The following is a 12555-nucleotide window of genomic DNA, read 5'->3' as shown; positions in this document are numbered from 1 at the left end:
GAATAAAAGGACATGAAGAGAAGAAATTCTTTAATTGCCTATACTCTAATGCTCAGGGTAACAAATGAGGAATTGAAATTGCTCATTTATGAGCATAAATTCAATGTAGTTGGTACTAATGAAACCTGGTGGGATGATTCACACAATTAGAATGTTAAAATCAATGGTTATAATTCATTTAGGAAGGACTGAATGGTAGTGATGGAAAATGGGATAGTGGCACTTCAAAAATTAATTGTTTCTGAGTCACTGATAACTTTGAAGAAAATTATCCTGAATGTAGAAAATAATGTAGCAAAGGCAGAAGTTATTCAATAAATATTTGTTTTGTATCTGGGGGGAAAAAACAGATGATAGTCTCATCATATGGTGATAACACATTTTCCATTCCACTAGTGTCTCTGGAGGATGTTAAATAGAAGCTACTCAAGTTAGACCTTTTAAAATCAGCAGGTCTGGATAACTTGCATCCAAGAGTTTTGAAAGAGCTGGCTGAGAAGCTTGTTGGACTGTTAATGCTGATTTTCAATAGGTCTTGGAGCACTAGGGAAACTCCAGAAGACTGGATGAAAGCTAATATACCAGTTTTTAAAAAGTATAAACGGAATGACCTGGGTAATTATAGGTCTGTCAACCTCACATCAATCCAAGATAATGGAGCATCTGAAACAGGACTTGATACATAAAGAATTAAAGGAGGGTAATGTAATTAATGCAAATTAACATGAATTCAGACATCAAATACATCCTGTCAAAAAAAAGTTACCGATTTTTGGTGAGATGACAAGTTTAGCTGATAAAGGTAATTAGTGTTGATGTAATATGTACTTAGACTTCGGTAAGGTGTTTGACTTGGTACTGCATGACATTTTGAGTAAAAAAAACTAATAATGAAATAAAATTAATATGGAACAAAACTGGCTGATAGGCCTCAAAATGTAACTAAATGGTGAATCATCATCATAGAATCATAGAGTTGGAAGGGACCTCAGGAGGTCTTCTAGTCCAACCCCCTGCTCAGAGCAGGACTAACCTCAGCTAAATAATCCCAGCCAGGGTTTTGTCAAACCACAGCTTAAAAACCTCTAAAGATGGAGATTCCACCACCTCCCTAGGTAACCCATTCCAGTGCTTCACCACCCTCCTAGTGAAAAACTTTTACCTAATGTCCAACCCAGACCTCCCTCCGCAACTTGAGACTGTTGCTCCTTGTTCTGTCATCTGCCACCACTGAGAACAGCCTAGCTCCATCCTCCCTGGAACCCCCTTTCAGGTAGTTGAAGGCTATCAAATCCCCCCTCATTCTTCTCTTCTGTAGACTGAACAAGCCTAGTTCCTTCAGCCTCTCCTCATAAGTCCTGTGCTCCAGCCCCCTAATCATTTTTGTTGCCCTCCCCTGGACTCTCTCCAACTTGTCCACATCCTTTTTGTAGTGGGGGGCCCAAAACTGGACACAATACTCCAAATGCAGCCTCACCAATGCCGAATAGAGGGGAATGATCACTTCCCTCGATCTGCTAGCAATGCTCCTACTAATGCAGTCCAATATGCTGTTAGCCTTCTTGGCAACCAGGGCACACTGCTGACTCATATCCAGCTTCTTATCCACTGTAACCCCCAGGTCCTTTTCTGCAGAACTGCTGCCTAGCTCGTCCGTCCGTCCCCAGTCTGTAGCTGTGCATGGGATTCTTCCGTCCTAAGTGCTGGACTCTGCATTTGTCCTTGTTGAACCTCATCAGATTTCTTTTGGCCCAATCCTCCAGTTTGTTTAGGTCCTTCTGTAAGTGGGTGCGTTTCCGTGAGGGTCCCATAGGGATCGGTCCTTGTCCCTACACTATTTTGACAGTTTTATCAATGACCTGGAAGAAAACAAAATCATCGTTGATTGTTTGCACGTGACACAAACATTGTGAAAGTGGTAAATAATGCAGAGGACAGGTCACTGATTCAGTGGGATCTGATTCACTTGGTAAACTAGGCACAAGCAAACAATATGCATGTTATTACTGCTACATGTAAATGTGTACATCTAGGAGCAAAGAAAGTAGGCCATACTTACAGGATGGGGAACTCTATCTTGCAGTGATTCTGAAAAAGATATGGGGTAGTGGTAGATAATCTACTGAACATGAGCTCCCAGCATGATGCTGCGTCCAAAAAAGCTAATGTGATTCTGGGACGTATAAATGGGGGATTCTTGAATAGAGGAGGTTTTCACCTCCGTATTTGGCACTGGTGCAACTGCTGCTGGAATACTGTCTAATTCTTGTGCCCACAATTGAAGAAGGATGTTGATCAATTGGAGAGGGGTCAGAGAAGAGCCATGAGAATGATTAAAGGATTAGAAAACCTGCCTTGTAGTGATAGACTCAGAGAGGGGTAACTTTATTACAGTCTAAAAGTACTAATCCGAGGACCAAATATTTAATAGTGGGCTCTTCAATCTAGCATAGAAAGATATAACAGGATCCAATGACTGGAAGTTGAAACTAGACAAATTCAGACTGGAAAGAAGGCATACATTTTGAATGATGAGTAATTAACCATTGGAACAATTTACCAAGGGCTGTGATGGATATTTCACTGCCAATTTTTAAATCAAGATTTGGATGTTTTTCTGAAAGATCCGCTCTAGGAATTATTTTGGGTCAGTTCTCTGGCCTGTGTTGTACAGGAGGTCAGACTAGATGACCACAGTGGTCCCTTTTGGCCTTGGGATCTATGAACTCTTTATATATTAGGGCAATACACCTTCTCTGGGTAACTCTTTAAGGGAACTGTATCACAGGAGTGTGCTTGTGGTGGGTGAGCATGTAATAGATTTACTGTCTGAGTCTGTGTTCTGAGGACTGTATGGGATGGCATTTATTTTGCTAAATGCTTCAGAGTTTGGGGGAATCCCATGCTGAAAGGCTGCTGAAAGAGCAATTTGTATTACATATATTTAAGGAATTTCCAGATTCTGTGTTCCACTGATTGGGAGACTAATTTGTGAAACTTCCTCCTGCTTTAACACATTTACATGTGTGGCTGAAATCTCTGCTCTGGGTCTCCAAATCTAGAATGCACCAATCTACCCCTCGCCTCCATACCTACCCCAAATCACAAAAGGGCAAAGTTGCCAAGACGTGTAAAGCTGGACTGCCATCACTGGCTTTCTTTTAAAAACCCTAAAGCCCTTGGCTGGCCCATTCTGTTCAGAGTCAGCATATTGGACACACTGCTGCAGAAGGCGACGCCTCCTTTCAGCAATTGGATGTTGTCATTCAACCTGTCAGCATCTTTGGGTGCTTCTGTAAGTTACAAGTCTTGTTGGACATTCTTGTAAGGATTTTCTTTTACAGGCTCTAACACCCTAAGGATACCCTTAAAGCCAACAGAGTGTGCCAGAATGTGTGGTTCATAAACTAATTTCTGTAAATCACTGTTTTAAAGTAAAGAGTTGCTTCGGAAACATTTTCTCTTCAGAGATCTTCAGAGGGTAGAGGAAAATTTTCTATACTCATTTATGAGCTTGATCTAGCAATCAATAAAACTAGATCAGCACATATGAAATCATCTTGCAGTGCTTCCTGAAGCCCACCATTCAGTGGCAATCGCTAGCTGGCAATATTTCTTCCCAGCAACCCTTCCAAGGGTACATTTTTATTGCGCTTCTTGCCTTTAGCTTGGAATTAGATCTTTCATTTCATTAATGATTAAAAGCTAGCGTTTTTAGGCCTCAGTTAGAATTGGTAAACTTTTGAATTACTTGGGCTGTAAAGAAAACTTGAGGGAATGCCTGTAACATGAAAGCAAAACTGGCTGCAAAACCATTATTCATGGGTAAAAACTTCCATTGACTAACATAATTCTCACTGTAACCTGGGGAGTCCTTGCTGCCTGAACATTTGATGGATTTAGAAGAAAAATATAGATGGAGTATGTATTAAAAGAAACTCTTGGTAGTGGCCAGGATCAAACGTCTGTGCCTGCATACACAAAAGAATGAAGGGTTAGTCTGATTTACACAAGAAAAATTTGTTCTGCATCTATTAATCTGTCGAAAAAGCTGCTTGATTTCCTTGGATAGGGTTTAAAAGACCTTTGTTTTACTTCCCCGACTTTGTTCTAGCCTCTTCAGAACTTCAAACCATGTGAAAAAGCGCTTCAAGAAGCACATTTCAAAGGGGCAGTGACCAAATGTTAGGTTAATGTGCTTTAAGGTTCTCTTCAGATTAAAGATTTGCTTTTTCTCTAAAACTGAATATTAATGCAGTAATGGATTAATGAATATTTTGCAGGTGGCGAAGAGTTAATATTTTGTTACATAAGAAAAAATGTTTAAAAGAAAAAAGTTTAAAACTCATCACTGAAAATTATAAGGGGGTGCACTTTTCTTCTCTTGGCTTTGTTCTTGGGAGAGAACATGGGTAGGCCACTAGACTGAGAGTCAGGAGATCTGGATTCTGTTCTCATCTCTGCCACTGACCTGCTTTGTGACCTTGGGCAAATCATTTCACCTCCCCTCTGTGCTTGTTTTCCCTCCCACCCTTTGTCTTACTATGTCTATTTAAGTTGTCAGCTCCTGGGGGCAAAAACTCTTAGTATGTGTATGTACAGTGCCTGTTACAACAAGATCCCAGTCTCAGTTGAGGCCTCTTTGCTATGGTAGCCTGATTTGTTCTCTCAACAAATCTGTGCGCTCAAGGAGTGATTGAATAACTACCTATCTTTACTCAGGACTGCATTCATCCCCTGTTGGCATCTGGGGAATGTTGGAATGAATGCAGATGGCTCTTACCTTTCATTTGTTCTGTTTTTCAGGGTTTTCCTTATACAATGGAGGAGGGATAAATGGCACAAGCAAGATGATGGATTTTCTGGAGGAACCTCTGCCTGGTGTGGGTACCTATGAAGATTTCAATACTATAGACTGGGTGAGAGAGAAGTCCAGAGATCGGGACAGACACAGAGAAGTAAGTTTGTTTGTTGCTGTTTTACTTTTCGCTGGTGCTGCAGGGCAGAATTGTCTGCATATAAACCTCTGTCTATTTATCTCCGAATCCTTTAATCTAAGGACATTTAGAAGTATCTGAGGGTGGAGTGGTGGTTCCCGGTGAGTGATCAGAGAATGCTTCCAGTCTTTTAATCCAAGAAAACATAGGTACAAAATTTTACTAGTCATCAAAATATACCAGCTGCCCTGCACCTCTGCACGGGTTTTGGCAAGCTTCCAGCTTTTAACAATTCTTACCAGTCTCTCAGAATGGCACGTGGGATTGAGCCAACTGAATTTATCCCATTGTGTGAATTTCTGTGCTTCCAGGATGTGGGAGGTTTCTGGGAACTGCATTACTATTATTATGGGGATGATATTTGAACTGGGGAAGATCATGATCACACTATGTATGTAGTTTTGTTTGTAAGGAAGAGCAAGTTTTTGATCACATAATGACTATTATCAAACAATAAGAACTTAACAATTAATTTAGAGCCTTGAAAACATATTTCCTATTGGAGAAAACTAAAGTCAAGTAACTCATGAGTTCCTTCCCCAGTACTTGCTGGCTTTGTGTGGTGAAGGAATTGGTTTAGAATGGCAGAGGGTGCCTTAAATGGGGAACTAATGTCACTGACATGTTCCTGTATCACAAGATACTTGCGGGCAAGTTTTTTATAGGGTAGGGACTGGCCTAAGTTTATTCAATGTAACTCTTTGTTTGCCAAAATATTCTTTTGAAAGTTACATTGAGCACAGCTCAGTAGCCCCTGTCTTAACAAGTAAGGAGTTACCAAATCTAAGGCTGTCTACACTGCCGGCAGCACCGGCGGCAGTGCAGAATCGATTTTGTGGGTTCGATTGAGCGGCAGTGAAGACTCGCTCAATCAAACCTGGAAGTCAACTCTGTAAATGCTCCCCGGCAAGTAGCATAGCGCTGTGTCACCAGGAGGGCGTTTCCCATTGACGCAGTGCAGTGGAGATGCCACAGTAAGTAGATGTTAGGAAATCGACAGGAAATACGCAAGTGACTATACATAGCTTGCGTATCTCCCATCGACTGTCGACCAAATCCACGGCCAGTGTAGACCAGGCCTACGACTGCCAGTTAGTACAGGAAATGTGGTACTCTTGTGTGAACAAATACTCAGAGACCCTGTAAATGGCTGTGTAGATGCTACAAGCACCATTTCTCCCATCCCCACGATTTCTTCATCACTGTCTGTAGTGGGAACTAAACCAAAGGGATTGCATAGAAAAGAAAATGAATATGACTAATCGCCAGGTGATTGGCATGAATAGCCTCATTGACACATTGCTAATGATGACCGTCCCTACCACCTCTATACAAACACATTCAGACCAGGTCCAAAAATTACGAACTGGCCAAAAAGATCAGTTTGCTACTGTAAAAAGAAACTTGCACAGATAATTTATCCTTGCCAAAATCTCTCTGCCTCAACTTCTCTAGGCCGGTAGTAGGTATGCTCATAAAGAGTCCAGCTGTTGCTGCTGAAATGCAAAAAATCTAAAGAAACAATAATTAAAATCCTTCAAACAGAGAGGATTCTGCAAACCTTATTTATTCTAGTTAATGGGGATTTGTTGTTTGGTCAATGGGCCTTTTGTCCAAGAATAATGAACTATGTACTGGGATTTGCACCATTAATGTTGGCATGCACAATTGACTCCATTTGATCCTTTCATACAGTCATCAAAAGCAGTAAGATGAACAAACTTAAAATATTATTACATGTTAAGTAAACTTTATAAGGCACAATGTTAGAGAAAGTTATCAGCCTTGATCTTGGGACTCAGAACTGTGTGTCTAAGCCTTGAAAGACCCCCTTGGAACAATTGAATTACCTATGAACTTCTAGTCTGAAAAACCATGTTGAAATAATCTTCCCATTAACGGGATTTACACACTAAAGCTAATTCCTGAGATCATTGAGACCTTGCACATCACAGATCAGAGTCTACTTGTGTGCTCAAAGTAATGCCCAGCCTCAGTCATTCCTCCCATGGTCAAGGGACTAGATGAAGCGCACACGATGCATTTGCACCTTCATGAAAATTATGTATCTATCTAGGGATTCATATGCTAATTGAGGGTGTGTGGCATGACAGGTGACATGGGATGCTCTGAAGGGAGTTCTGTTTCCACAAACTGCTCAGAATAATAGTCCTGTTAATTGTAAAAATGCTGGGTTCGAAAGAACTAAAGAATAAATATGCAAGTTTGTGTGTTTTAAATAGGAAAAGACATTTAAGATGTTTGACTTAATCTTTTCTTTGATTTTCATGGTTTGGGAAGCTTCATTATCCTTGAACCACACTTTTGTACCTACTCTACATAATGCAGTGCTTGCAATACTGGATGCAAGGTTATCTATTGGTTTGGTTTTAGAAACCCTACATTTCCCATATACCGTCAAGTGATTAAAGGATAAAGTTTGAACCTTAACTCTGAATTTTTGTGTTGCTGGGAGAAACTCAGACCCCTAATGTTACTATTAACATTTTTCCATGGTTAGTTATAAATGCGTGCTTCTGAAATAGATTTCTCTGTGTCGGCTACAGAATGTTTAACGTCTGTCTTTTTAAACCTTTCCTCCAGATTGCTAGTAAAAGTAAAGAGTCAACGTGGGCCCTGATTCACAGCGTGAGCGATGCCTTCTCTGGTTGGCTGTTGATGCTCCTCATAGGGCTGTTAGCAGGTGAGGGGGCAATACATTTTAAAATTAATTCCCAGTCCAGTACTGCAGGGTCGGCATTGATTCCTAACCCAAACTCTTGTGTGACCAGAGCCCATGACTTTCTGGCCCAGAGATGAGTTGCCAGCAGAGCCACGTTCATACTTGTGGTTCTGCTTACATGGCTTTGCAGTGTAATACGAAATTATATGTAAGTGCTTAGAACCCATAGTGTGTGTGTCAAGATACAAAAATCAAACAAGCTAGGAACTCCCCCAATGGGTGTTGTAAAACTGCTGTCACCATTGCAGATAGAAGACTATGCCCAACAAGGAGGAAGTACTAAATCAAAGAGAAATGTCTCATCATACCCTGTAGGTCATCAAAGACGGGCTCTGTCCAGCAGCCAAAGGGAGCAAGTTCCAAAGTCTGCGACGCTGAGCCTGAGCGAGTTCTGCTGTCGGTACTGGAGAGGACAACTTCAGGGACTGACAGCAAGAGCTTTTTTTGCTAATTTTTGACTGCTGCAATGCGATAAAGGCGAGAGGCTGACTCAGGTAGCCAGTTCCCAGACCTTTCAGAGACGCACAGATTTACAAATACCTTTAAACAGCATCAAAAGCAACTGGAGCCAGTGCAGTGGTGATAAGCAAATGGGCTGCAGCAGCTAAACGCCACAAGAAATGATGCAGATAAGACCTCTAGTCATATGTACATGGAAAATGTGCCTATTGACACACACAATTGTACTTTGTTGTGGCCCTTTTTCATAAATGTCTATTGGAAGAATAATCTATTGTACCCAGTCTTACTGATATATAGATCAGATTGACTCATGGTCACCACCTTGTTAACTAAACACATGTGAAGTGTCCTATAATGTTGGAAGTGGAGGACAACTCATCTGAATGCATCTATTCTAAAGATGTTAGGGATCATGGGAATTTCGTCCCAAAAACATGGACTTTGTCCGAAATAAGCTTTTTGAATCTGACTTCCTTTCCTTACTAAGTTCCTTCTAATTCCATTTGGGGCACACCTGTGATTTTCTTGGTTTCTAACGGCTATTGTAAATTGTTTTTTCAAGTCTTGCATTGCTTGTGTCCCAGAGCCTCAAAAATTATCTGCCACATCATATTTATGTTGACAAGATTACCTGCTAACCAATAAGAATTCAGTTCTGATGCCTGGGATGCAACTTGGTGTAGTTTTTATCTGTCAGCTGTTGAAATATTGGGGCATTTCTGTTCCTCATGCATTTTAAAACATCCATAGTTGAAGCTTCTCTTTAGTTCTTCAAAGAATAAAACTAAATTGTATGTACATAAGTAAATACTGCAAGAGTTGTGTTTGTCTCTATGGTAAATATACCAGAATGCCACAGTAGATGTAACATTCAGGAGTTCCTAGCAGTCTGGATCAGATCGTTCCTGACCTTTTTATCTTTGTTTTAACATTAGGTTCTCTAGCTGGTCTGATAGACATCTCTGCCCACTGGATGACAGATTTGAAAGAAGGGTTGTGTCTGACCGGCTTCTGGTTTAACCATGAACACTGCTGCTGGAACTCCACTCAGACAACCTTTGAGGATAGGGATAAGTGCCCAGAGTGGGAGAGCTGGTCACAGCTTATAATTGGCCATGAAGAGGTGAGTTATAAAAAACATTTGTTCCGTTGCTGATCTGGTTTTTGCACATTTACTGAGTCACAGGGTTCACTACTGTATGCTTGCAGCATACTTCAAGCCTGAAGTGGCCATCAGTCTTAGCTTGCATCTTTCAGTTGTATGAATAAAAATAACTCCACTGCATTATATTTAGGCTTGGCAGAATTAGATTTTTATTTTTTTATAATTTTGATGGATAATATCATGTTTATGTTTAAGCATTTTTAGATATTTGTTTAAATTTTCACAGTTGCATGAAATTATGGGGTGTCGGACGCTTACTCTAAAATTGTTGACACAAGCTTTCAAAATCACATGGCAAAATATACAAAGTAAATTTCCTCAAATCAAACTCTTGAATTCTCATGTAGTATTTCTCTTTGCCTATCCGTAAATTTTGATGATTATTGATGGAAATATTTTTTCAGTTTGTGTACAGTGAAATTGATGTTTACCAACATTTACCAAAAAAAAAATTCTAATCCTTCCAGGCCTAATTATGTTTGTTATATCCAGTGAGGGCAGCTGAAAGCTTAATAGGTTGTGTAAAGGTATCACTGTGCTATTACACACTTGAGTTTTTGGCCTCATAAAGGGTATTTTGCATAGTGTCAACCTTTTTAGGGCAATGCAGAATTTGCTGATTTTTTTTTGAGAACATGATTAAGAGCTTGTGTTGTGTACCAATGTGTCCAGTAAGAAGGACGTTCGTATTTGCTCAAATGGTGGTGTATATCTTTATCTTTTAAGTTAGGCCTGTTCTTAAAGCCATGTGGTCCACTTTAGTGGCCAATGTACTCTGTGCTCATAAACTATCCCATTGCTGTGTACTAAGTGGTCACCTGTATAAACCACAAATTCTGTATGCTTCCTTCCTCCCCGTCAAATCTCTCTAAATATTTCATAGACAATGTGATTTTGATTGAAGGTAACAGTCTAAATCAAGCCATTTTTTTTCTCTGTTACAGGGGGCATTTGCGTACATTCTCAATTATTTCATGTATGTTCTGTGGGCTCTGGTATTCTCTCTTCTTGCAGTATCACTGGTTAGAGGATTTGCACCTTATGCTTGTGGCTCGGGGATCCCAGAGGTGAGTCTGAGACTGTCATTGTCAAACACATCATTCTGAAATATTTTCCATTCATTTGGCTAAAGTCTGCTTCTGTGATTGAGGAGGGGTGTATCGTTCATCAAAAGATGGCCATTAATACCATGGAAGTTTAAGGAAAATTATACTTTTTTTTTTTTTTTTTTAAACGTAAAACTAGAAACATAATAGAATGGTCTAACTTTTTGCTTCAGTTCAAATTGCAGTACTAAAATATAACTAGTCTCCCAGGTCTCCAAGTGATGACTGCAAAAATACTGATAAATGATCACCTTCCCCATCAGCATGTCCTCCTAGTTAAACAAACACTACTGTTTTTATAGCACTTAGAGTGTATGCTAGCAAGCAGCCGCTAACAGCAGAGATTTTCTGGCATCAGTGAGTTAACTTTGTTTTACTTCCAGTGGAAATAAGGAAGAATTGAAACTGCTGTTTAGAACTTTAAAGTGCTCAGAAAAGCTGTAAAACAAAGCCCTTGACAGTGTAGTGGGCCTCTAATAAAATAGAGATCCAGCCAATTTGCAAGAACAAATGTTTGACTGAAAAGGCTGTAGAACTTTGTTTTGACTTTCAGATCAAAACGATCTTGAGTGGTTTCATCATTAGAGGCTATTTGGGAAAGTGGACCCTGATCATCAAAACTGTTACCTTGGTGTTGGCAGTATCGTCTGGTTTGAGTTTGGGGAAAGAGGGCCCCTTGGTGCACGTAGCTTGCTGTTGTGGAAACATCTTGTGTCACCTTTTCACCAAATACAGGAAAAATGAGGCCAAGCGCAGAGAGGTAAAACAAAAATACTGTAACATTGTTAAATACTGGGGTTTGCACTGGGTGCTGAATGTAAAATGGTTCATGTTTTGTTTGGCACATTCTTAATCTTAATCTAATGCAACACTTATTTGGAGTAAAAAATATTTGTGCTTTGGCTTCCCCTGTGAAAATATTTCTACCAGGAAGTAATACTTTTCCACAATATACAGAGGGTAGGGATTCTGCTAGTTTGTGACATAAATACTAGCAATTCATATAAACTTACTACAAGTCCAATTCTGCAGCCCTTGAATTAAGTACTATTCTCTTGGATAGGAATAAGCACTACTCCGCATGAGTACAGATTTAGGACTTGGGCTGTCGGACACTAAGGGCAGGTCTACACTACCGCTGAAGTCGATCTAACTTATGGCAATCGGGAATGGAAAAGACACTCCCACTGTCCACATGGGTTCTATGTTGGTGGGAGACACTGCCGCTGACATAGCTTCCACCTCCAATGGAGGTGGAGTAATTATGCCGATGGGAGAGCACTCTCCCGTCCGCATAGAACATCTTCACCAGATGCGCTATAGTGGTGCCGATGTAGCGCTTCTACTGTAGACCTGCCCTCAAATATTATGGGGATGGGGGCGTTATAAGAACTTAGCTAGTACAGAAGAGAATTCAGTAAACTTGTCACATTGAATCATCCTATGACATTTTTTGGCAACTCCCTTGAAAAGTGATGACTGAGATACCTAGTATCACCTTATCTTCATTATCTGCAGGAACCATAAATGCAGTGCTATTTTATGACACAATTTAGGTATCTGGAATCAAGAATGACTCCACACAGTGTCTTGTTTAGAATTTCATGAATGAATTACTTCTAGGAAGCTAGATAAAAGGTTTAAGGAATACAGTTAGCCTGTGATTGTCAATGATTGTAGAATTAACAAAACAAGACAAAAAAACTTTTTGTTTGTTATTGAAATGCGATTGTGACTTTTATACTGAATCTTTTCCAAGGCAAATGTAGAACATGAAATCTGAGGAAGGATGTAGTTGTAAACTCTGTTGATACTACCAAGTTTGGAAATGGAGAGCTATTTAAATGTTAATGATAACATTTTGTAGTAACTTATGGAACGTTGCTCGATGGACCATTCGTCTGACCCAGTATGGCCTTTCTTACATTATACATCTCCAATTTAGCTAGGTCATTTCACCTATTTACTATGGTCATATTTTAAACCAATTCAAATGTTAAGTGAGCTATACAATAGAATCTGAGTGGTACAAAATGTACCTGCTTGAACAAAGGAGTAATATAACTATTGTCCCTGTGTTTG

At 39.9% G+C, this 12555-nt stretch overlaps 1 protein-coding gene across 4 annotated transcripts in view; it reads left to right on the top strand.

The window, feature by feature from the left end:
* LOC137153292 (H(+)/Cl(-) exchange transporter 5) overlaps nucleotides 1-12555 on the top strand; it is a 73874-nt gene that overhangs the window by 47237 nt on the left and 14082 nt on the right. For all 4 annotated transcript variants that reach the window (XM_067548458.1, XM_067548459.1, XM_067548460.1 and 1 more), the window contains 5 exons: nucleotides 4807-4958; nucleotides 7602-7701; nucleotides 9138-9325; nucleotides 10312-10434; nucleotides 11027-11233. In XM_067548458.1, the coding sequence (XP_067404559.1) occupies nucleotides 4807-4958; nucleotides 7602-7701; nucleotides 9138-9325; nucleotides 10312-10434; nucleotides 11027-11233 (770 nt within the window). The remainder of the gene's footprint in view (nucleotides 1-4806; nucleotides 4959-7601; nucleotides 7702-9137; nucleotides 9326-10311; nucleotides 10435-11026; nucleotides 11234-12555) is intronic.

The sequence above is a fragment of the Emydura macquarii genome, unplaced genomic scaffold, assembly GCF_026122565.2.
Source record: "Emydura macquarii macquarii isolate MOO-44397 ecotype Brisbane River unplaced genomic scaffold, CSIRO-AGI_Emac_v2 contig_1253, whole genome shotgun sequence".
Lineage (NCBI taxonomy): Eukaryota > Metazoa > Chordata > Testudines > Chelidae > Emydura > Emydura macquarii.
Note: the sequence above shows the minus strand (reverse complement) of the source record. Positions and strands in the feature narration are given on the sequence as shown.